The sequence below is a fragment of the Amphiura filiformis genome, chromosome 6 (genome assembly GCF_039555335.1).
Source record: "Amphiura filiformis chromosome 6, Afil_fr2py, whole genome shotgun sequence".
Classification (NCBI taxonomy): Eukaryota; Metazoa; Echinodermata; class Ophiuroidea; order Amphilepidida; family Amphiuridae; genus Amphiura; species Amphiura filiformis.
In genome coordinates this window covers 17,924,937-17,949,564 of record NC_092633.1, presented here as the reverse complement: position 1 = coordinate 17,949,564, position 24,628 = coordinate 17,924,937, and the positions used below count along the sequence as shown (strand labels likewise).

The window sequence follows — 24,628 nt, the reverse complement described above, 5'->3', positions numbered from 1 at the left end:
TCAAAAATAAAACTATGTGGTTATGCACCGACTGAAACACAGGGTCAACATTTTGTTCTGTTTGCAGTAGCGTAGCTAGGGGTGGGGACAGGAAGAAGAGTGCCCCCCCCCCCCGACAAAAATGAAAGAGAAAAAGAAAAGAAAAGAAAAGAAAAGAAAAGAAAAGAAAAGAAAAGACACGGTTTTCCACCAAAATTCACCCTGATCATGAGCATGTTAAGGGGGTACTACACCCTGGCCAATTTTGTGCCTACATTTGCATTTTTCTCAAAAATGATAGCGCATTGGGGACAAGTAAGATATGTATATATTATAGGGGCAAGGACTATAACTACTGCACTGAAAATTCAGCAACTCAAGGCACGTAGTTAATTGATTTAGTGATCAAATATTGGTTTTCCCTCATTTTTGACTGTAACTCCACAACTAGTTTGTGTGCTGAAATAAAATTTCCAGTGCAGTAGTTGTAGTCATTGTCCCTATAATATACATGCCTTACTTGTCACCAATGCGCACTAATTTTTGAGAAAAAGTCACAAATAGGCGCAAAATTGGGCAGGGGTGTAATACCCCCTTAAATAACTCTTGTTAGGAGAAATAAGGCAGAAAAATTCATGTTATCGTCAGTTTGTAATGTTTGCAATACAGAATTGTGTCTTGTTTCTGTTAACACAGGTGTATATAGTACATCATAACATAATACACTTTGTTTAGAATTGAATTCTCAAATTCCCCAAAATCAGTACATAACAATGTAGTCTGTAGAAAGAAAGTACTACATTTGCTTACTTTATGGCAACACTGCAGTTGCAATCCCTAGCTTATTGCTGAATGATGTAAGGCCTGCTACATCAATATTCAGAAGTATAGTTCAAGTGATTATACATTTATCATTTGTTTTTAGACTTTTAAATATGTGCCAATTTCTAGTCATTTGACTAAAATACCTTAAAATGCCGTTTTTTGTATAATGGCAACACTTTAAATATCAAAATAGAAATTGAATTCGTTTAATATTTAATATCTAGATCAAAAACATTCAATTGTGAGATAACATGATGCACAAACATAAAAAATATGTAAAGTAATACCTAAATACAGGGGAAAAACACTCCAAGTCAAATTGAGCTCATGTGTTATTTTCTGGCAACACTCTGCTTTATTGATATAATCCCCCAAGCCATTTATATCAATTTTGAATGGGGCATGGTCTGCTTTCTTTACAACCACAATTACAATATTCTGGGAGTCATGGCCAATAGTGTTTTTGCACCTCAAAAATAGGTCAAAATTGCCACTTTTTCAAAATGGCAAAACTATAAGTGTTGCCAGGTCAAAAAAAGATACAAACGAGCACCTCATGAATAATTTTATTTTTTTATTGAAAAGTAGAAAGATGGTCCATTGTAAGGATATAATCAAATTTCTTCTATCTTCTCGAATATTGGAGCTATGTTCCGTTCTTTATTAGGCAAATTTCAGCATTTTCAGCCTGAAATGAGCTAAAATCGCCTAAAATACATTCCGGGTCGTTACCATGGCAACGGGTAACATATGAGCGACCAAAGTGGATTTTTACAATCTACACCCAAAGCCCTTTCGACCAACATGATAAAAAAATTTTGACCTTGGCCATCTATGTATGTTAATTAGGTGGGGTGACACTTAATACTTAGGCCTAGATTAAAGCTAGTACTCAATTAAAGCTTTGATGCCACTAGCTTCATTGTTAAGCTCAGTTGGTTAGCATGCAAGCTAGATACTCAAGGGTCCCAGGTTAAAACTAGATACTCGAGGGTCCCAGGTTCAAATCAGTCTTCTCTTCTTTGACTGAATTGAGGGAAAGTACAATCATGAAGCAATATTTCTTACATGGTAAACCTTGCAATTACTGAAAGAAAAAACGCCTTTTTTCTGGAAATAGTCTGCTTACAATTCAAATTTTCGTTTTTATGAAATTTTTAGTTTATTGACATGCTACCTTGTTAAACTAATAGGTGTAATGGTTGCTGTTAGCTGTAATTGATCAATCCATCAGTTGAGTAGTTGCAACAGATTTGTCTGTGTTTTTATCCACCTGTTTTAGTATGTGTTACAATTGGTCTTCCATGATTTTCTGCAGCATTTAAACTAGTACTATTGATAGTTGCAACTTACTTTCTACAATCAATCCTGGCTGTGGACCAGTCACAATAGGTTCAGCTTCACGGCCTTCCAAATTGCGGTTGTATTTCTTGGTGTGATGAACGGCTGAACCTTTAGATGCATAGTCATCAAAGTCATAAGCCTTAGTATCAGATCTGTACTTGGGTCGGTTGAACATGTCTTTATCCCAGCCATATTTGCGGAACAGAATCTGTACCAAAAAAGGATCAAGAATGAGTATCCTTATCCATGCTTGTTAGGCATGTTGACTCCTCTCGGTGTAAAATGTCTGCCCATAAACTATTTAACTTGTCAGATAAAAATAGGGCATATTGAGCCCAATTTATACTAAAATTGTAAAATATTTTTCAAAAACTTGATTTGTTGTTATTTAATCTGTAGCTAAAGTCACAAAACAAAAGGTTGAAATTAATGTTTTTCTGCTCTGGCTCCATAGTGTTTCAGAAACTGTGAAACTGCAGCATTAATTTTGAGTTGCAGATCACTAGTTTGAGTCTTATTGGGCTACCAAATTGTAGTTTCAGCAGTCTTGCTAATAACTTACCAATACAACAATCAATAAGATGGTCAAGATGAGAACGCAGGCAAGCACCAAGCTAATAGTCAGCCAATCAGGAGCCAATAAAATGGACTGTTCCACTGCAATACCATTCTGTACAATATATCTTGGTGTTGAGGGGAAGAATGGACCATCCTCAGAACACTGTGCATTCTGAGCCATTACACGGATATACTGGAAAATAAACACATTTGAGATGACATTTTTAGTATTATTCTTCTGCTGGTTACCGTTTAAAAGAATTAATGGTAGTGTATCTGAAACTTGATTATTTTTAAACCATGTCTGTTAAAATAGCAGTCAAGCAGTCAAGATAGCTCAATTTAGAAGGCGTTAGACTGGTGTTTGATGATGCAAGTTCCAGGCCCGGCGCAGTCTCTGTTTGTTCTCATGAAGAATTGAGCTAACTTGAAATTTCCCTGGGCAAGTTTGTCTAGGTTATGCATACAAGAACTTGGCAAGCTGATCCTGGCTGTGATGGTTTATTGTGGTATGTATAGGGTGTGTGCTTCTTAGCTGCAAGTCCCTGATTGTTGCTAAATGGTTTATATGGTGTGTCTTGAGCCACAGTGGTCAGCAAATTCCTGCAAAGTGTGCTGAGGCTTGTGAAGTTTATGCCTGTGTGTAGCACAATATAAATCATGGTGCTTTTGGGAAAATAGCATGTTCCAAGTTAAAAAAGTTTTAATTCCTGAGTTAGTACACTTGTCATATGACCTATGTATTGAGGCATGCACAGTGGCATTAAGTATGCTCTATGTTTCAATTCAGGTGAAAAGTATTTCAGGGAGTGACAAAACTGGCAATAACATACCATTTTCTTTTCTCGATCACTGCTGAGTGAAAAGACATAGACACCAGGTTCAGTAAACCTATAGGTGAAAAGCGTTGTCTCGGTTCCCACTTGTGATTGTAACTCCTCTAACTCACGGAATCCACCATAGTCAAATTGCTCATTGGTATTGTACAAGTTCTCTCTGCAAATATACAAGTGAATATGTCAATAGTTATATAAATATAATGAACAAATTAATATGTGACATGATCAAGGGGAATGAGTCACATGTCGACCCTGGTCAAAAATGAGGTTTACCTATGTTTCTAAAGAGGACAATTAGAGCTTTCAGAAACTGAAAACCCCATGTTGATAGGACTTTTCTTTGCAAAGTTACATCAATTTATCAATAACTGAAAACAATATAAAACAAAATAATTTTATCACTTTCTTTGCCAATATCTCAAAATCAATATTAGCGACATCCGACTCATTTCCCTTGATCGTGTCACATATGCTTCACCCTATGACAACGTGAGACACAATTAATATATGTGAGGGCTGGAAATCAAAAAATTCTTTTAGAAATGAATAGGAGGTAGAAGTATAATGCTGAATACTTCCAAAACGTTCTGTTATTTTTTTTGTCATATTCTTTATAGCCAATGCAAGCATCAATGTAGAAAGGCATATCCCTCTAGTTTAAGTGCACAAGTTGAATAAGCACCCACTTTTAACTTTCTAACTATTTTGAAAATACAAATTTTTAATACACATCATGTTGTATACTTTATAACAGGAAATTTTCTTAATCCTTTTATTTTCACCATTAATTTAAGAACTGCAAATTTAAAAGCTACAGAAATATTTTTGACCTAAAAATTTTTTGAAACCACAAATAAAACAAAATCAAAAACTGTTCAAAAGTGCAATATTCACATTGTCTACACAGGACACAAGGCATAAATCAACTTACCTATAATACACAGGGTAGTTATCATTATCTACCCTAAACATGATGGTCTCTCCATATTTCAGACAGATAGATGGATTGACTATACCACCCAAGTTGGATGTATCGGTGGTAAGCAGACGACGCCCTGTAGCCCGACTAGTCTCATTGACATTTTCCCATAGCAGACGACGTCGGACAGGTGCACTAGTGGTTGTTGGGCTGGTAAGCAAGGAGCTGATATTCAGTTCACCTTTGGCATTTTCAGCAAGGAGACTAACAAGTGTGTCTCCATCAGGGTCATAAACACCAGTGATACCAGTTGCTGTAAGTAAAATCATAGTAATTATGGTAACTTGCAAAGAGATGATATATAATAACAGGATAAAGCTTTTCTAGATGTTAGAAAGTTCATTGAATTCAAACGTAATCAATGAAGACGATAAAAACACAGTCTCAATCTAAGACATGAATGAACTCCATAGCAGACTGCATAACTTTGGTTAAATATTTAGAAGTGAAATTTGATTTGGAAAATGCAATTTGAATCTAATAATGTGCCCATTTGTAGCTAAGACAGACACTGCTTTTCACCTTTACACAGATCCGCCATCTTGCTACCAAAACGAGGTCCTCCCTGCAAATGCATGCTCAAAAAGTGCATTTTTGTTTCCCACGTTTTTTCTAGCAACCCACCAAAAGGCTTTTGCAAAGCATACATGCTAATTAAAGCATGCGTTTGACAGGCGCACACACACACAATACGCACTTTACGTACAGAAACTCGTTTTAAGATGACAGTGCAAATGGTGAATAGAGCTTTAGGTTTCTGTCTTTCCAATAGGGGAGTACTTACAGTTGCATTCCATCACATGGTAAGTGTTAGAAGAGTTATCAGCATTATCACACTGGTCTGCTGTCAGTGTATTCTGGGAGTTGATCACTCTCGTTAATTGACTTACAGGAATGTCCACCTAATAAAATAAAGAGTAAAATATAACTTGCTAAATAAATGAGATCATTAAATAGGTTTTTGCTCACCTATAAATATTATTAGTCCTCATTCAAGGTAACTATAATGTTAGGTCCAAGATATGTGGCGATTAATTGTCAGATTTGTGAATAAATATTACGGTTTCAAAGCAAAATGGCACAATTTTCATATCCTTATGTGTTTTCATTCTCTGTTCTTCCTAAATCATCTTTGCTCAAATTTAAACTTTGTGAAATGGTACATCATTATGACATTGTTTTGAGCATAAATTAGCTTTCATATTCAGATCACTGATAAAAATATACCCTTCTACAATTTAAATACATACACACACCCCTGATAATCACTGCCTACAGTGTGATTTACTTTTCCATGGACCCTTTAAGTTTTCATTATCAAAGTGTGGACTAACCCAGTTCCAGTAATTGAAACTCCAGAGCTACGTCCTGGGGTTTCAATACATACAGTGCAAGTGACTCCAATTATAAACTGTATGCATAACTGCATAGTGGGCCGGCCTACAGTACCAAGAAATCTTAGCTCTACAAATGATTGGAAATGAGATATTTGTTGTCATTTTTCCACCACAAAATACGATATGTACACATTACTAAGCAATGCATGAATGTATGGATGGGTCAATATAATGTAATATTTTACTACATAAATATACTAATACAAACTTAAAACGTACATCAACTTGACAACCAAGGTCCTCAAATGAAATTTGTAGGTACTACAACTGGGACTGATCCTACATCACCAACTGCATTCATTATTTATATTTCATTTTTATGCTGTTACACTATCCAGCAACCACGGATGTCTGTGGTTACACCAGAGAATTAAAACCAGAGAACCAGGACTCGGCCACCATCTTGATACAGGCATGGAGCAAAAATTGGGGGTATTCGGTTTCCCTCAGAATGCGCTCGAGGCATTCGTTGTTATGCAAGCGCGACGTGGATGATGGGCGCATTTTGAGAGACGCACTTGATGATGCGACCTGCACGCGAGTATCAAGATGCTTCAGATGAGACGCAGAATTGTTTTCGTTTGTCTCCGTGCACCGTCGGCAAGGACCCGAATACCCCCAATTTTCTCCCCATAGCTGATGGCGTGATTGTATGGCGGTATAGGGAGTCCCGGTTCTCCTTCTCTAATTTTGTGGGTTACACAGAAATTTCTCAAGTGTGTGTCCTTGTTTGCTGTATACATGTACACTCTCACATACACCAAAGCATTACATGAAATAACCAACCTTATCACCATTAGGATAGTTAACTCTCATATAAGGTGGATCATCACAAATCATTTCTATTCTATTTCTTTGGTTAAGTCGACATTCCAAGTCACACACTTCCTGAAGATCATCTACTTTGCATACGCACAGGGAAAGGGTCATATCATAACCGATGTAGTTATCCGGTGAGTCACATCCACCCTGTTAACAAGAAATAGCAAAGTATAATATCAATTCAAATTACATGCTTAAAGGAGTATTTTGTGATCCTGACATCCTCTTTTTATGACATTTTAGAGTAGATATCCACAAAAAAAGCTTATTCCCAAAATTTCAGTTGATTCTCATTTTGCGTTTGTGAGTTATGCATGATTATGGTGTATTTCACTACTCCATAGACAATGAGTTGTAATTTCGTTCTGGTATACCAGTACGAAATTCAAATTTCACAATATTTTTGCTAAATGAATTAATCTGCAAGAAATCTTTTGTACATAAGCATTATGTAGCCAGAGGTTTCCAGTGGTATGAAAATCTCAACTTTTTTTGAAAAAAGTAGGGGATGATGCTGTGGATCACGAGATGTCTTTTAACTATTACCCAATCAAAACAATTTGTACATGTGTCTTTAATCTTTCCATTTCTTCAAAGACAAAATTGATTAATATTCTCAAACAGAATAACAAATTGGCACACAGAATTACTTTTATAAACAAATAGCTTTGATGCCACTCACCACAACATGCAAGTTTCCAAGAGCCAAGAAATTATAATGGTCTTTTCCATTGGCATAGTACAAGTGGATTTTGACATCATGTCACTTGATCAAATTTGTAGCTTTTGGCTGAAATGGTCTAATTTTGACTGACATTTTTTGTGAAAAAAAAATCAGAAATTTTCCAAACATATTTGCAAAAAGTTGTTGGAATTATTTTTCAATTTTTTTCAAGTTTCAGTAATTTTAGGGCCATTTAGCCTCTTCCAGTTTCAAAAAAATACCCTGACCAACAGACTCTTCTTGACTGTACAACAGTGTTTTTTGTCTCCTAAAAGCCTCCTTTTTTCCTTTTTGGTAAATTTTCCTAATCGGTTTATTTGAAGGCAAACATAGAAGGTCATCATTACATTTGAAATTTTGACAATCTGTCTATAAAACTTTTCCAAATATTAAGTGTTTTCTTAATATCTCAAAAACAGTTTTAATGGAGTTGGGCCCTTCTTCCAATCAGGTATTCAATTGCTATTTTCTTTTCATGATTACTTATTTACAATGAAAACTGATGCATCAATCTAATCATTTCACCCGAGATGTTACCTGGTTTCTGCAGTAGTCTTCCCATTCTAATTCACCCCAACAACCTCCCTCTTGAGTTCGTGAGCTGCCTTCTGAACATATCTCATACACATGTTGGACGCAATCTTGTTCTCGACCCACTCGTGTTTCGTAGCCTTGTTTACACAAACACTTCCTGTCACTTGGCTGGTAAATAAATATGGCAAAGATTTACTTCATAATCAATTAATTGGATTGGATTCAAAATTCTATTTTTCATTAACTTTATTCTTCCAGAAGTAGATTGATAAAAGAAGACAAGTCTAATTTTGTTGTGTCTTAGATCAAATTAGAAGAATTCCAATAATGCTACCTGGCCTGGAAAAATATAAACCAAATCCACCCCTATATATCAGATTTCCCTGCAGATGCCCAAGCTTTCCCAAAAGCATCAGGTTCCAACTTCAGTTTTGTGGATATGGCCACAGACCTATAAAATGTTCAGCCTTGTTTATTAACCCTATGAGAACTACCTGCCTATTGGTCAAAAAGAAGTTTTCAATATCAATTGGACCAATCAACAACATTGTTAGAATGATTTAAACAAAAATTGGGGTGAATTATTTGCAAATCTCCATTCTGATTCTGATTACAGTGAAGATATCATGTAATTGACCAATCAGAGGCAATGTTAGATTGGCAGGTACTGCTCAGGGGGTTAAACTTTACTTGAACCTGATTTATAACTTTAAAATTGTGCCAATTTTATAGCAATCTTAATGAAACTTTCAATAACAAAGCAGACAGGAAGCCCAATTTTTCCACAACTGAATTTTACCCAGGATAAACAATGACAACGTACCTGGAACTGCTTGCCAGCGCCATTACAGATACATATAGATTGTCCAGTGTCTGGCTGGTAAGCTTCAGCACCACAATGGAAGCAAGCGCCTTGACCTTCAAGATGATTGAAATGATCTACTGGACAAACCAGACAGTCTTCCACAGCCTCTCCATACTCAGTTGGGTAATATGTACCGATTGGACACAATGATGGTGCAGAGGAGTTCATTGGACAGTAGTAGCCTATAACAAGAATATAAAAGTATACCAAATCACTTATTACTATCAATAGCAGTACAAAATCTACAAACATGTCACAAAGTTAAAGAGAAACCAACACATCTGGAAATGTAACATGTTTAAATCCGTTTACTCCAGCAGGACAGATTGGTAGCATTCACCAGCTAGACAGGATTTTACCGTAGCATATCCCACAATGCAAATTAATTCAGGTGACCTTTAGGTACAATTGGTGTTTACATCTGTGTAAAGTCCTACTGAATGATGGGATATCATCTGAGATTGATATCTCTGCATATATGTGACATGATCAAGGGGAATGAGTCACATGTCAACCCTGGTCGAAAATAAGTTTTACATATGTTTCTAAAGAGGACATTTAGAGCTTTCAGAAATTGAAAACCCCATGTAGATATGTCTTTTCTTTGCAAAGTTGCATCAATTTATCAATTGCTGAAAACAATATAAAACAACAGGATTTTAACACTTTCTTTGCCATTATCTCAAAATCAATATTAGCGACATCCGTCTCATTTCCCTTGATCATGTCACATATAATGTTACAACTTGCCATAGTCTTGGCTCAGTCTTTGGCCTGGTCAACCAAATTTCCCCTTCAAATGGTCAAGTGGCAAAAGAGTTTTGCCCTCAACATACATTTCAATAACATTAGGCTATTTCAGTTGAATCCATACACCCCATATTGAAGACATCTTAATCTCCCGCATAGGGAGTGTGAATTTCAAATAGGGTTACCTGAATGGGTGATTCCATTTAAAATCTATGCCCCCTGTGTGGGAGATTAAGGTCATGTCATCCATAGGGCGTGTATGGATTTCAAATGAAATAGCCCACTGTATAACATAAATTCATCAAATGATCATCTGATGTCAGTCGATGATCACCGACCTCATAAGCAAGAGGCAGCCTATTTTATTTAATAATCGCACAAAGTGGTACGGGGCAACCTCTTTTGTTGCAAACTTTCTGAAGTTGCATCAGCAGATAGGCAAGGTCTGCTTGTTCACTGTTGACAAGAGGCAGTCTTCAGTGGACGGCCCTTTTCAGAGCCACCGAACCTTTTTCATTGGCAGATTGGCGAAGTCTGCTTGCTCACTGTTGACAAGGGGCAGTCTTCAGTGAACAGCTGTTTTCAAAGCCACCAGTAGGCAAGGGGCAGCCTACATGTCTCATTTTTACATACTTTGTCCTGAAGAAGTCAGAGCTACTCCAGACGAAAGCTTGACAGTTCTAAACTTGTCCGAGAGCAAACATGCCAAAAACTTACTAATTATCAATTCATCTGTTAAAACGACATTACCAAACATTAATGGTGGTAATAGCAAAATCTTGACATGGTAATCAAAAATGCCACTTCGATCAAATCAAAGTTGCACATTAATTTTACAAAGCAAAATGACTTACCTATTGGACATGGATATGAGTTGGTAAAATTAACACCATGGAATGTAGAGTTACCATCTGGAGTATCAGTGGTGGCTCCTTCCAAACAAACCACACCTGCTTGACATATTTCACAGTAGGCCCGCTCTTCATGGTTGCCGTAGGAACCTGATGGACATATCTCACAGGTGTTGTCAAATGTGACATTTTTAGCAGCATCTTTCTGTCGATAACCAAGAGGACACTTGGAAGGGGTTATAGCTCCTGTTGACAAAAATCAATATAAGATTCTATGATTTAGTTAATGGTTAAAACATACTTAGAATTTACTGTGTGAAAGACATAATACACTCAGTACAGAGAATTATTGAATAAGATTGTTTGAATACACATACACACAAGTCACAAATAAAAAACACAGATACACAGGTTAATTGAATAAGCCCATATTGAAAGGGAAAAGCGAGAGAGAGAGAGAAAAAATGGATAAAGACAGAGGGAGACAGACAGACAGACAGACAGTCATATATATAGACAGACAGAAAGAATGATATATACAGACTCAGAGGCACACAGAGATAGATGAAACAAGAGAGATAACAATACATAAGATAAGGGAGACAGGCAGACAGAACACAAATGGACAGCCAGGAAGACAAACAAAACCTACCTGGGCAATTTGATGTCATATTACACTCAGCACCACTGCAATAGTGACCGGGTGGACATGGCGTTGGATAGCTGGAGTTGACTGGGCAGTAGAAAGCATCAGGACATGGCTCCTGGGTCATTGACCGGTTACAGTAATAGCCTAGTAAAAGAAATACAAATGTTCATGATTATATACCTATAACTTGTTTCCATGAATTCAGCATGGGAATGTGAACATTGTTTGTTACACTTAGTGTCAACTTTCACTCTCAGGTTGCATATCAAGAGAATTGATACTTAAGAGAATTGACATTCTTGATTAAAATTATACATCTTTGCACAATTGGGCAATGTTTAAGCAAAAAATACCAATATTCTATAGAGCAATACTGAGTATTCTGTTTCATCAATGCATAAATTTCTCTCCTGTTTGCTTGAACATTTAGATGAAGAATAGAAATTAGCATAACACATTCAAGAATCAAGTTTCAATTTTTGTTAAAGTTGTCTTTAATCTGTTCAATTTAAGTTGGGGTTTCAGAAGTTTTTAAATCAATATTTTAAACCACAGTCAAAATTAGTTATCCAAGGTTAAATATCATACCAGGTTGACACTCTCTCTGATCCCATGATCCTTCAGGACAGAACTGTCCATCATCACATATTATTTCATATTGATTGGCTGTGTCATTAGGACAGAAGTAGCCAGCTGGACATAGGGTGCAGTCTGCTTGAGCTGGAAAAAATAATGACAAAAGAATGCATGTAAATGGCAACAACGAATAAACACAGTGGTTATTACTAAAAAACGCAACTACATTGTCATAATTCAAATCATTTTGTATCAATCTAAGAATATTAACTCCATTCTGAAAACACCTCCCTACCACCATAGACAGTAGAGTCTGTCTGTGCTGCCACCAACTGCTACTATCCATCCAACGTTTCATTGATGAATTAAGTTGGAAATTACGTTCTTGGACAGTATGGCTTTATTTGCACTTTTCAAACCTAAACTAAATGGTCTCCTTCTGAGCATTAAATATCTTGTGCCGTTGAGATGTCCAAATTTGAAACAATTACATTTAAGTAGGGCTAAAGCCTGTCAAAATCTCAAAATAATGTGATTTTGCCGATTTTACAAGGCCTAGTGCTCCTTGTGTTCCTCCCATTGATGTACTATATACACCCTGAGAAGGTGGCTACCTGGAAGCTTCGCAAACTTTTATTGACTGAAAATTCTGAATACAATACGGAATGAGAAGAACGAACAATAACATAAAATCAAACATTGCTATGTACACCTCAGCCCATAGTTGACGAGAATTACTTACAAGGTGCTCCTTCAGTGTCCCTGTAGGTCCCTGGTGGACAAGAAATTGGTTCTGGTGTTGCCTCTGGACAGTAGTAACCCAATGGACATGGACTGATGGTATAATTAGTCATTGCTGTAATAAAGTATACAAATTAGTTACAAATTGTTTCTCCAATAGCTGCTTCTTTTTTTTTAAATTTTGGAATCAGTTTTAAAGATTTCAAGTGTGTAGTTAATGAGATGCTTCTTTGAGCAACTCAGTATACTTGCAAATGATTTCTAAATAAAGATGGAGGAACATCTCAGAATTGCTTATGCTCTTTGCTAGAGCCCAGTGATAAGTTTTTAAGACACCATCAAAAGTTTAACATATTTCAATTTCAAACATATTTTTTCTAGATTTTATTTAATGAAACTGTTCTTATACCAAGAACCAAAGTTAAATTTCAGTTTCAACATATTCCAGCTGCAAACCATACACTCCATACAGAAGACATGATCTCAAACTTCCACACAGAGGTATGAATTTCAAATGGGGTTACCTGAATGGGCAACTCCATTTGAAATCTACACCCCCGTGTGTGAGATTAAGATAATGGATTTTGAGACACAACTCCCTTGCTTATGTCATATATGATTTTTCCATACTTACATAGTGAAATTTACTTGTGTTTTTAAGTTTTTAAAAGAATCATTTAATGTTGCCATTCCCATGACTTACCAGGCATGTAACACCAGTATCCAGCAGGGCATGGTTCACATGTACTGAAACTAGTAGCTCCTAATTCAAATGAGTAGGTTGTGTTGGGACATGGCTTAGGATCAGCATTGAACTCACAGTAGTAACCTAGAATTGTGCAAACAAAGATGTGTTATTCAAGTACTTAAATATGTACATCCCGCAATTTTTTCTAGATTTTCAAATGATAGCATAATATTTACTTGGGGCTAATTTAGGTACATGCACTTCTTGTCTTTGTCTATAGTCTCTGCCATAAAGGTAAATGGTTAATAAATATGCAAGTCATTTTGATGTTTTAGTAATATACCATACTCGATGAATAATGAAAGCCCTACCTGGTGTACATGGTACTGGTAGAATGTTGTCCTCTGTACATATGTAGCCAGCTGGACACTGCTCACAATCTAACTCACTCTTAGCCCCTTCTTTAGCAATCACTTGACCAATAGGACATCTTGACCTGTTAACAGCACCTAATAACATTCAAATTCAAATAAAAGTTACAATTATTGACATGGGTCTGTGTGCAAGAAAGTTGCCCCTTCATTTTCATCAGTTGTGGGAGGATCTATTATGCTTTTCCACCTAATGCAATATTATTTTTCCTATCCTGAAAATTTAATGGTTGACAACACCTTGATATTAGCTGAGCCAAAAAAAAAAAGAAAAAAAAGAAAAGAAAAGGATTTTGTATATATAATCAAGATTTAATATAATATGAAGTGAGTATAAATGGATGCTTCATGAAGCATTCTACTTTGACAGATAATTACATAAGCAAGACCGGCCTCATGTTAATTTCATGTTTCAAATATGTTGAAATAGAGTGCAAGAATAAGTAATACATTACCTTCCAAGCAGTAGTAGCCAAATGGGCATAGTTCTCCTATGATAGGATCCAAGTCTCCAGGTGTCGGCGTGTCCGAGTTACTGTAACATAAGTAACCAGCATTGCATGGACCTGCTATACGACCACCTCGGCAATACACACCTTTAAGAAATCATTAAAACGAGGTCAAGTTATTTTGTTAAAGATGTTTTTGTGTTGCTTGCAAATTCTTTATGTCTCAGCTGCAAATCCCAGCAGTCTTAACATCTTTGAATCATTTTCCCTACTGAAGATGTGACTTTTCCACGTCCATTTTACAAAACAAGTTTATCATCATCATCTCAACATCATCAAATCATTATCAGTTTGCAAGAGCAACATATAATAGTAATAATAAGAGTGAAAACCTGTAAATAGGAATCTCCTATACCCTTGTAGGAAAATATCACAGTGTTTCAAACAAGAAAAGGTGCCATGTAACTTAATGTGATACATTAGGAAAGGCTTAAAAACAAACAATTAGGCCCTGATTCATATTTATTCCTCATTTAGCCCTGGATAATAGATTGTCCATGAAAAATGAGCAGGATCCAACTTTTTATGAAGATTTGGCTAAGCTTTCAAAATGTGTTACACTTCAGAAACACCAAGCTATTTGTGAGCTGGCGTAAGCTGTATGGGCTATAGGGTGATCTACAATGTATTCGGCAATTTTCTGCCAAAGTCACTGGGCTCTGTAAGATTTCTCTGCACTGGATGTCATTATCTGACATTCAACTTGCAGAAAGTGTAAGTTTTGAAGAGCTGAGTTGCTCTGAAGTTAAGAAAATGATGTTTGTCCAGAAAGTCAATGGAGACTATTTACCAATGTGCACCCATAAGTCTTGAGACCCCCCCCCCCCACTGGATAACAAGGAGCTGCTTTCTCCATAACAGCATTCAGATTAATATGACAAACACTTAGCAACTACAACCATGGCCAAAATGTGTTGGGACACTTATGGAAAACGTACACTATATTATTGCCTTATTTCCGTTATTGTTAACGTGATAAAGTGGAGGTTTCTTTGGTGACAAGCCTAAACCCTTTCCTAACACCCCAACCCTCCCCTTCCCCACCAATCAATGTTGGGTGCCACTAGTAGCGATGTGACCAAAAAAGTAGGATTCAACATTGATCGGGGGAGTGGGGGTTTATTTACATTACCCTATCAAACCGTCCCAACACTTATGGCCAGCATTGTCTATAAAATAAAAAAAATCCAATTTTAAAATGTGTGTTTTGGCCCATATCTCCTCAACCATAGCTTGGATTTTCATCAAATTTTACATGAAAATGGAGAAACTATTTATCTTCACACTTATATAAAAACTATTGGATTTTCCTCACGTGATATAACGATACGGTCGCTTATTATACGCAATATCATGTATTTTACAGTGCGTGCTGTACATTATTAGCCTATGCGAACTACGTATTTTGCTTAAAATGACGTTTTATTTTGAAAGAGTAGTGATTTAGTCGCCAGAAATACATGGTATTTGTTGACAGGAATTGATTGAAGTCTTTTAAAAGAGTGACTTTGGAAAAAAATTAATACTTAAATAAAAAAAAGTAAATTTTTAGACAAAATAACAAACTTTAACAATTTTCATCGTTTGCATCAAAAAAGTATGAGGTATGTACAACGAGTATATCGTGTAAATATAATTATAGTTGGCAGGAGTGGGCTTAAATTACGTTTTATGACTGAAATCTATTAAAGCGCTTTCAAAGAAACTTACGTTTGAAAAATAACATAACACATAAAAAGAGTAATTATTATAATATTACACATAATTCCTAAATCAGAATTTCATCTTCAGAAGATAGCAAACATCATTGACTATTCACCTTTATATCCTATTACTCTAGTCGACTTCCTGCTGCGAAATAGAAGTGTTAGGTGCATTTTTAAAGTTAAAAACGGTATCTATTTTTTTAAAGTCAATTTGAGTATGCTGAATCCAACAACCATGGATACCATAAATAATAGTAATGTTTTGACCTTCTAATTTGCATAAAAAACAAAATAACCACCAAAATCATTAAATTAGTATGTAAAACTCTAATGATTTTGGTGGTCATTTTGTTTGATGCAAATTAGCAGGTTAAAGCATATACATTATTTTTGGTATCCGTGATTCATGGATTCAGCATATTAGGTCATGCCGATTTTAAGGATGAATACCGTACTAGTAAATATGATAGTTCATGATTTAGAGATAAGTTACAACAAAAGGTGAATGATCTTCATGATACAACATTACCTTTATAACACAACAAACGCAGTATATAATACTAAAAAGCCACAATAAATGCGCATAATAGTGACATTTTGCATGTTATTTGAAAAAAGGAGTTTGTTCGTCTGCAAAGTAATTTGAAAGAAAATTGTCACGAAATAATTATAACAATAAAAAAAATTGGATGGAGTCGAACCCGCGCTGTCTACAGGAGATGAACAGCACGCTAACCAATTGAGCTATCGGAGACTACTGGTTTTCGTATGGTTTTGTTTATTGACAAGTGTCAAATTAATCATGATATATTTTTTTAAATTGACAATATTAAGCTAAATAAGTTGAATTTCTGAAATGATCATATCGGTAATCCATATTGTTGTGAAAATATTGTGTCGATTTGTAAAACATAACGCCATGAATCCACGATATACCACCGTATTCTTAGAATAAAAGCAATTGACTATGATCAGACTTTATAGCAATGGTTTATCGATGGGATGCATTCATTTGCGTATGGTCATGATGGTGTTTCGTTGGTTTACCGACGCATCCTAAATACAAAGTCCATACAATATATTTAAATTTCATGATTAGTCTTACTTTAGGAGCGAGACTGAATGCGGACATGCTTGAGTTCATGGCACGGTATGCACTATAAGAAAAGAGAATCACTACTATCTCTTGATTCAGTTTACGAGTGCATACCGTGGGTTTCAAACTTTTTACACTTTAAGAATCGATTTTCTTGAAAAGGCCTTGAATACCGTTGTTCTATAGCCAATAAGCTACGTTTCATGTCCTATAAGCAGCGGGTTAGTTTCAACACTTTTATTCCATTTGTAATAGCTGTTATACCTAAAAATACTTCGTAATGTCACTTGAACATGTTAGCTCAGTTGATAAGTCGTCTGTCTTGTACTCAAAAGTCCAAGTTCAAATCCTAACGATTTATTTTTTTTTTTTTGCTTTCTTTTTAAAATAAATAATTTCTCACATCACTGAATTTCTGTTGAAATGAAAATGAAAAAGTGTAGGAATTTTTTTTTTCATAAATAAGATCACAAATAAAAGCAAAGCATCAACTGAGCTAACACACTGTACTTGTTCATCCATTATTGTATGTAGTCTAAATTAATGCTAACAAGTTGATTTACTCCGTTACTTCACTTGAGGTAGACAGCATTAAATTGGAAAAACAAGTGTGCATGGGTTCGATTCCTTTATTTGTTTTTTGATCACGAGATGTTGTGATAAATTTTATTTTCTTCTATAACTTTAATATAAGATTTTAATTGGTGAAAACAATAATTTGTCATTTTAAAACCTAACTTTTTGACAATTAAAGTGACGAATAGTGACCAGTCCCTAAATTTAAAATGTAGCCATTTATATTTTTTGTGGTCAAGCAAATTGATAGGATCTCTTACTGCTCCAAATTTGGTGTCAATATCATAATTACTTTGTGAGTTATAAGCAAAAAACTGAAATTAGATGATTTTTTTTCAACTTTTCAAATACAACCATGGCCAAAATGTGTTGGGACACTTATGGAAAACGTACACTATATTATTGCCTTATTTCCGTTATTGTTAACGTGATAAAGTGGAGGTTTCTTTGGTGACAAGCCTAAACCCTTTCCTAACACCCCAACCCTCCCCTTCCCCACCAATCAATGTTGGGTGCCACTAGTAGCGTGTGACCAAAAAAGTAGGATTCAACATTGATCGGGGGGAGTGGGGGGTTTATTTACATTACCCTATCAAACCGTCCCAACACTTATGGCCAGCATTGTAGTTCTGCTAAGGGTAACAGTGCTATGAGAACAGTATCAGATTTATCATTGAATGATTAAACATTTCAACAAATCATTATCATACTAACCTGGAGGGCAAGCTTCGCATTCTTCTTCTCGTACTAATCCATACACATTGTCTTGTGTATAAGTTCCATTAGGGCATGGTACAGGAGCTTCTACGCCCTCTGGGCAATAGCCATACGGAGAGCATTCTACTGGTATACTGGAATTCTCTACACAGTAGTAACCCTCTGGACATATGTAACATTCTGTCTCACCAGCGCCTGGTTGGTAAGACCCTGGTTGATTACAAAAAAGCAGACAATTAATTTAATGTAAAACTATATGTGTTTTGTTGTATTATGATGTTATGATATTAACAACAGTTAATTAAAGCGTTCTTCTGGTAATTTTTAATATTGAAATATTTTATTCCCGCTATCGATGTAATAGAACACAGAACACTAAATTGTAGCTGTTCTGTTGCTTACCAAGGCTTCACTGCCAGTGCCATGTATGAACTTGCACTAATTAAACTAGCAAGCTGCTGTTGTTGTTAGGATTAAAATACTGTACATGTTTTATTCACCAACATTAACTGCATCCTTACCTGGTGGGCAAGCATACGGATCACTAGTCTTATTAAGACAATAGAATCCAGGTGGGCATAGATACTCGCTAGGTTTAGGGGTATCAATAACACCATAACTAGGACAGTAATAGCGTTCCAGACAAGGCCCAGTAGGCTCAAATAGTCCCCAGCCTTCGCAGTAATAGCCAGGTTCACATGGCAGACAGTCTTCGATAGATCGGCCGCCTTCTGCTGGATTCATTGTCCCTGGTGGACAAGCTGTGCCATTGGTAGTACCTACAATGAGGTGGAGAGAAACAGACAGATCATGTGCAGGTTAAATCTCTTTTCATATCAAATTCCTGGTCATTTAAACCTTTAAAAAAATTTGTGCAAAATCAAATTGTTGGTTTAAATCTTTTTATGCTATAATTGGCAAAGATTTTCAAGATTGGTAGAAATACACATTTCTTATGTATATTAAGCACTGATTAATAGAGGTAGATTGCCAAAATGTCATTAAACAATGCTAACTTTTCAAATAGATAGCTTAGTGACACCATCTTAACATGAAAAATTACCCTTGATAAACTACATTTAAAAGATACATTTGAGAACAACTGATCCATAAAAATATCATGAACTATAGCCTTTAAGGAATCTGCATTGTGCAATTCCAGTTGAAATCCATACACTCCTATGGAAGACATGGCCTAAATCTCCCACACCCATTTATGTATCCACATTTTAAGTTCACCCTCCCTGTGTGGAAGATTAAGGTCATGTCTTCCATACTGCGTGTATGGATTTCTGGAATAGACCCTTTGGGGGAAGATGGGAAAGCTGACAAACCTGATGATTAATTTACCAATATCTAATAGCTCTAGTAACCTTACCATTTTCACAATAGTGTCCAAGTGGGCATGGGCCATTAAGTCCATCATCAGGTCCTGGTAGAGAAGCGCCCTCTATACACAAGTATCCTGCGCTACATAATCCAGTAGGATAGGTCAAGCCAGGTGTTTCACAGTACATGCCAATAAGACATGGTAAACATTGAGACACATTAGATAGTCCTTCAAGGTGACTGAATGTTCCTGTCAAAATCACAAATACATGCATACAGAGACAAATAAGCAGGAAACCATACAAATATGAGCAACAGATTTACTATAGAGACCCTGCATGCTTTTATCGATTGGCTCCCAACAAATGATTTGAACCGGTGTCCTCCGTAATCATGGCGCAGTGCAGTCTATTCAATCAAATGTTGTCATCAACCTATTTGGTGGCAGTGCATTTGTTATGTGTGTCAGGCGAACTGTCGCGGTTACAATCATGCTTTTGTTGAATGCATTCGAGTAGTCTGCCATATTTACGGTATGATACGTCATGTGCACAACCTCTATAGACAAGTCTAATGAGCCAAGTGATGGTCAGAATTCATTCGGCCATTACTGGGGTCCGTCTGTGCCAAACTGGTGTTGTGACTGCCCAATTGGATGGATAGAAACTGAAAATTGATCTTATATTGCGTTGTAAACGTCCATCATTCTTTCGTCTGCGTGTAACAAGGATGATAGAATGCAGTCTGAATCCCGCCAAGCCTACATTACTTCACATTTCAGGTGAGATGGAAAATGTCTACGATTGAGGTACAAAATCTATAGTTTTCTCACCTATAACAAATGTCTTCCAATTTTTTTTGATTATTAAGAATGATAAAAATAAAGATCACATAGATAGTGATGTTTTGGTATAAAGCATGCAGTTGTTCTACCAACTATTGTATAAAACCCTTTCTAGCATATTTCAGTTATTAATGCTTTACAGCTACATCTCAAGTTTTTACTTTACGTAGCGGTGGGTGAAACAGTTATTGAAATTTTTGCCATAGTTTTGAGAAGCAGTGTTGACTTACCTGCCGGACATGGAATACCATTATCTTCTGTACTTTGTTCACAGTAATATCCAGATGGACATATCATGGTGTCATTCATTCCTTTCATTGGACATGTTGTACCTTTGCAATGAAAGTTGATCAAACAGATTAATATTACAACTTGGTAGTTCTACAATCATCTACTTGTTCCATATGCATCTGTTACACTTGTATAGATTTCTGGAAATTTATTCGCAAATCGTCTTAAAGGTGGGTGACGATTGTATTGTACTAACAGAAACAATGGCATGCACACATTTGGAAGCAAGTACCTACGCTAGTTGCATGTTGCGTAATGTATAACTGGCGTACGCATATGTTAATTTACACTAGCCTAAGTTGGGACTTTTTGACACACACAATAACAAAAATGGAATAAAGCCAAATAAAGGGAGGGCGAGTTAGCGCAGCGGTAGTTCCCTCGCTTTGAACCACTGAGGTCCAGGGTTCAAGCCCTGGCGCGGCCCAAGGAGTCATGTGCACTTGGTTTATCCCGATTCCATGCTCGCTCTCGCAGGTTTTCTCCGGGATCTCTGGTTTCCTCCTGCTTTCAAAAAATCGGTGATTAGTTGTTTGGTTATCAAAACTTCCTTCACCCAATGGAATTTGGGGAGCTGCATAAATAAATGGTGGATGTTACAATCTAAGTGCGGATAGGTTTGCGCTATTCCGGCTGCACAATGCCTAGTTGATGCGATCTGATTGTGATGATTCACCATGGCAGCGAAATTACAGCGCTTTGAACACTCCGTGATCTGTGGTAAGGCGCTATATAAATACCGAAATTTATTTATTTATTTAAGTATAGGTTACTGCATGTTGTACGCATAAGAGTTATCTCTTATGCGCACAACATGCAGTAACCTACTTTATAATGTACCAAAATTGTCAACGATTTTTCAGGGCCACTCTTCTCCAGCATATAATTTATCAAAGAAATTTAAACTTACTTTCAGGACATGGCAAACATTCTGCATAGCCTGGGCCAGGAGCATAGGTTCCTTTCAGACATTCATATTCTTCAAGAGCTTGACTTGGACAATAGTGACCCTCAGGACAAATATAACCTTGAATGCCATCCGATGGACGAGGAGAGTCTGATCCTCCTAGGCAAATGTAGCCACCATCACATGGAAGCGATTCACCTGTTGTGATGAGTCAAAGTATGCAAGTTAAGATAATGTTTTGTTGTAAGGGTGAAATGTTACACTTTCACATCTACACACAGCTAAATTTACAATAAGGTACGCCACCCACGCACTGCGCTTTATTTTGCGAGTATCCGTTCTCATAATAATCAGGGGATGTATGACAGGAGTGGCATAACACATTCTAAAGTTGCACCATACACACACATATAAAATGTTGAAAGGATGATTTACCCTAAATTACTTTCTTCAAAGCAACTTACATACCACAAACAAACTATAAGATTTATCCAAGTAAGAACAAGCAAGAACAAGCAAATGTATATAGTGTCCTAATAAAGACAGACCCTAAAAAGGTAAATAAAAGGTAAATGTAAATCATGGATCTGCTGGTGCTAAGCCATTGTTGACCTACTTTAATGTTGTAAAAAAGTAATACAAATCTTTAAAAGTTAGTTTGCTATAACTCACCATTTCTGGAGCTATTAGATGTACAATAATCCCCAGCTGGACAAGGAGCACAGTCTGATTTATTAGTATTGCCAGTACCACTAGATATAGTACCGGATTGACATGGTACAGGTTGATAGCTGCCCTCTGGACAATAGTTGCCTTCTGGACAAATATTGGGGTTTGGAATAGCATCACCTCCCTCACAGTAGTATCTGTGGTTATGTGAAACAGGGTGTAATAATGAAAGTGTATGCATATGGAATTGATAAAGAATCATCTAGTGGCAAGTTGCAATCTTAACCACAGTTACAAGCCAAAATTTGGTAAGCTAATAGTGAAATTTTGCTAGCTGTTTACGAGTTGGTTGCAATCTATGAGTAGGTTTTAACTTCAACTAGATTGCTGGCTTTAGTGTGTAGTCTTATCTAGGACTATCTTAAACCTGAAACCTAGAACTAATTATAACTTCTTTGTGTTGTCTTTAGTGTGTAGTCTCATAGCAAAGTTAGGACTTACTTTCTTGCACTAATCCTGACAATTTCATTTTAACCCTGAAACTTTTTGTGCGATAGCAGTTATTCTGAAGTTTTGACAGAATTTTACAAATTCACCAAAAGTTGTTGCTTCAAACACTGTGGTTTCTTTCATTAAGATTTCAATCCATAACAATATTGTGCACAACATTTGTACAGGAAAACAAAACCCTACACTATGTAGTATTTTTACTCATGGCAAGTCAATGCATTGAGGCAGCTGTTTCACACATGTATCTATGTGGTGTCCATTGACTCGCCAAAAGTAAAAATACTATAGTCTGTCTGATTCAAGTAGTAATGCCATGTTGGATTTTGCAGTGGCATATTGGAATTGTGTGTGCTAACCTAATCATGCATGGCGCAAACACGTGCGTAGAAGGGCGATTTGTTTGTACACTGGCAACGCAACCATGTAAACGCACTGATTCGAATCTGCCACTGCAAAATTCGACATGGCCTTTCTCTCAACTTGAGACCAGACACACTATATATTGGCTTGAGCAAAATGAATGCATTTTGCATAAAGCAGCTATTAAACCATTTTACATATGAAGAGCTTAGTTTCAAAACCCTTACATCCACTTGCCGAATTTTGAGAACACATCAAAAAATCACTGATATATAAGGGTTTGCAACAAAAGCAGTTTTGGTAGGATGCTCATCCTACCCAAGCATCCCACCAAAAACTGCTTTTGTTGAAAACTCCCTTATATCAATGATTTTTTTGGTGATTTTTTGATGTGTTCTCAAAATTCTGCTAGTGGGGTTTTGAAACTAAGCTCTTCATATAATTCATGGAGTCACTCCTTGAAATAACACTGTAAGGTTATTAACATAAGAAGGTGGTCCAATCTCTTACCCAGCATAACAGAATCCTTCAGGCATACTCAATCCAGGATTCTGGCAGTAATAACTAGGCTGACATGCTTGACACCAAGACTCATTGGTAGCACCTGTTAAATTGTTAAATGTTCCCGGTGGACATGGGAACTCATTGGCTCGTTTGGTTCCTTCAGGACAGTAGTAACCAGATGGACAGGATGAGTTGGACAATGTTACAGGAGCTAAAGTGTTGTCACAGAAATAACCTGAAATTTACAACAACAACAAATCTGATGGTTAAGATGCAGGCTAGATAACTTTGTTAATGCAGGATTTTTAACTACTGATATGTTGGGTAAACAGCTTCATTTGAGGGAAGTGTCTATTCAAAATAACAGGTGAGGAAGCAGTTATATTAGAAATAATTATGACAAACAGAATTGAAAACAAAGTCTGTCATCTTCTACTAACCAACAAACATACTGAATGGATGGAAAGGGTGTGGAAAACAATAAATCATTGAACCAGTTAATTAAACAGGTAAAGGCCATATTGCTCACTGAAAATATAACCCTTAAGCCTCCAGATTATTACACCCAGCATTATGTGTGTGCTTGTTTGCATACTGTGTGCAATGCCATATTAAAGATAACATGCCAAGTTATGTATGCACAAAATTAAATTATGTTAAATTTAATTCACTTTCAGCTAAAACCTCCTGCAGACAAACTGTAGTAGTCCCTGTGTTTCAGCATCCAACACAGTGAATTACCTGTAACATTACAAAATTCTTCAATTCCCAAATCCAAAGTTCACAAATGCATGTTTATTACTTACTTTCCTCACATATCTTGCATTCTGTCTGTCCCTTCTCATCCTGAAAGTATCCATTCTCACATCTTGTAGGCGTAGGTGAATTAACCAAACAGTAATGGCCTCTTGTACACAAATACTCATTGGGGGTTGGGCTGACTTGACCACCAGGGCAATAATAACCTACAGAAACAAACAAAATTATCATCAGTTAATTTGATATAACATGTACATTAGACATTTATAAAAGACAAATAAGTTTATTACCAGTACTTG

The 24,628-nt window shown here is 36.3% G+C and overlaps 1 protein-coding gene across 1 annotated transcript in view; it reads right to left on the bottom strand.

The window, feature by feature from the left end:
- The window catches only part of LOC140154381 (uncharacterized), a 171,013-nt gene that overhangs the window by 38,984 nt on the left and 107,401 nt on the right, over positions 1–24,628 (bottom strand). Inside the window, exons 105-127 of the mRNA XM_072176948.1 lie at positions 24,377–24,535; positions 23,577–23,805; positions 22,200–22,393; positions 21,531–21,725; positions 20,560–20,661; positions 19,535–19,735; positions 18,678–18,935; positions 18,154–18,366; positions 14,008–14,148; positions 13,493–13,630; positions 13,137–13,262; positions 12,435–12,548; positions 11,705–11,836; positions 11,120–11,260; positions 10,471–10,713; positions 8,825–9,048; positions 8,005–8,169; positions 6,708–6,890; positions 5,309–5,426; positions 4,477–4,777; positions 3,540–3,702; positions 2,711–2,899; positions 2,158–2,356 (exon numbers count right to left, since the gene is read on the bottom strand). Coding sequence (XP_072033049.1) covers positions 2,158–2,356; positions 2,711–2,899; positions 3,540–3,702; positions 4,477–4,777; positions 5,309–5,426; positions 6,708–6,890; positions 8,005–8,169; positions 8,825–9,048; positions 10,471–10,713; positions 11,120–11,260; positions 11,705–11,836; positions 12,435–12,548; positions 13,137–13,262; positions 13,493–13,630; positions 14,008–14,148; positions 18,154–18,366; positions 18,678–18,935; positions 19,535–19,735; positions 20,560–20,661; positions 21,531–21,725; positions 22,200–22,393; positions 23,577–23,805; positions 24,377–24,535 — 4,128 coding nt within the window. The remainder of the gene's footprint in view (positions 1–2,157; positions 2,357–2,710; positions 2,900–3,539; positions 3,703–4,476; positions 4,778–5,308; positions 5,427–6,707; positions 6,891–8,004; positions 8,170–8,824; positions 9,049–10,470; positions 10,714–11,119; positions 11,261–11,704; positions 11,837–12,434; positions 12,549–13,136; positions 13,263–13,492; positions 13,631–14,007; positions 14,149–18,153; positions 18,367–18,677; positions 18,936–19,534; positions 19,736–20,559; positions 20,662–21,530; positions 21,726–22,199; positions 22,394–23,576; positions 23,806–24,376; positions 24,536–24,628) is intronic.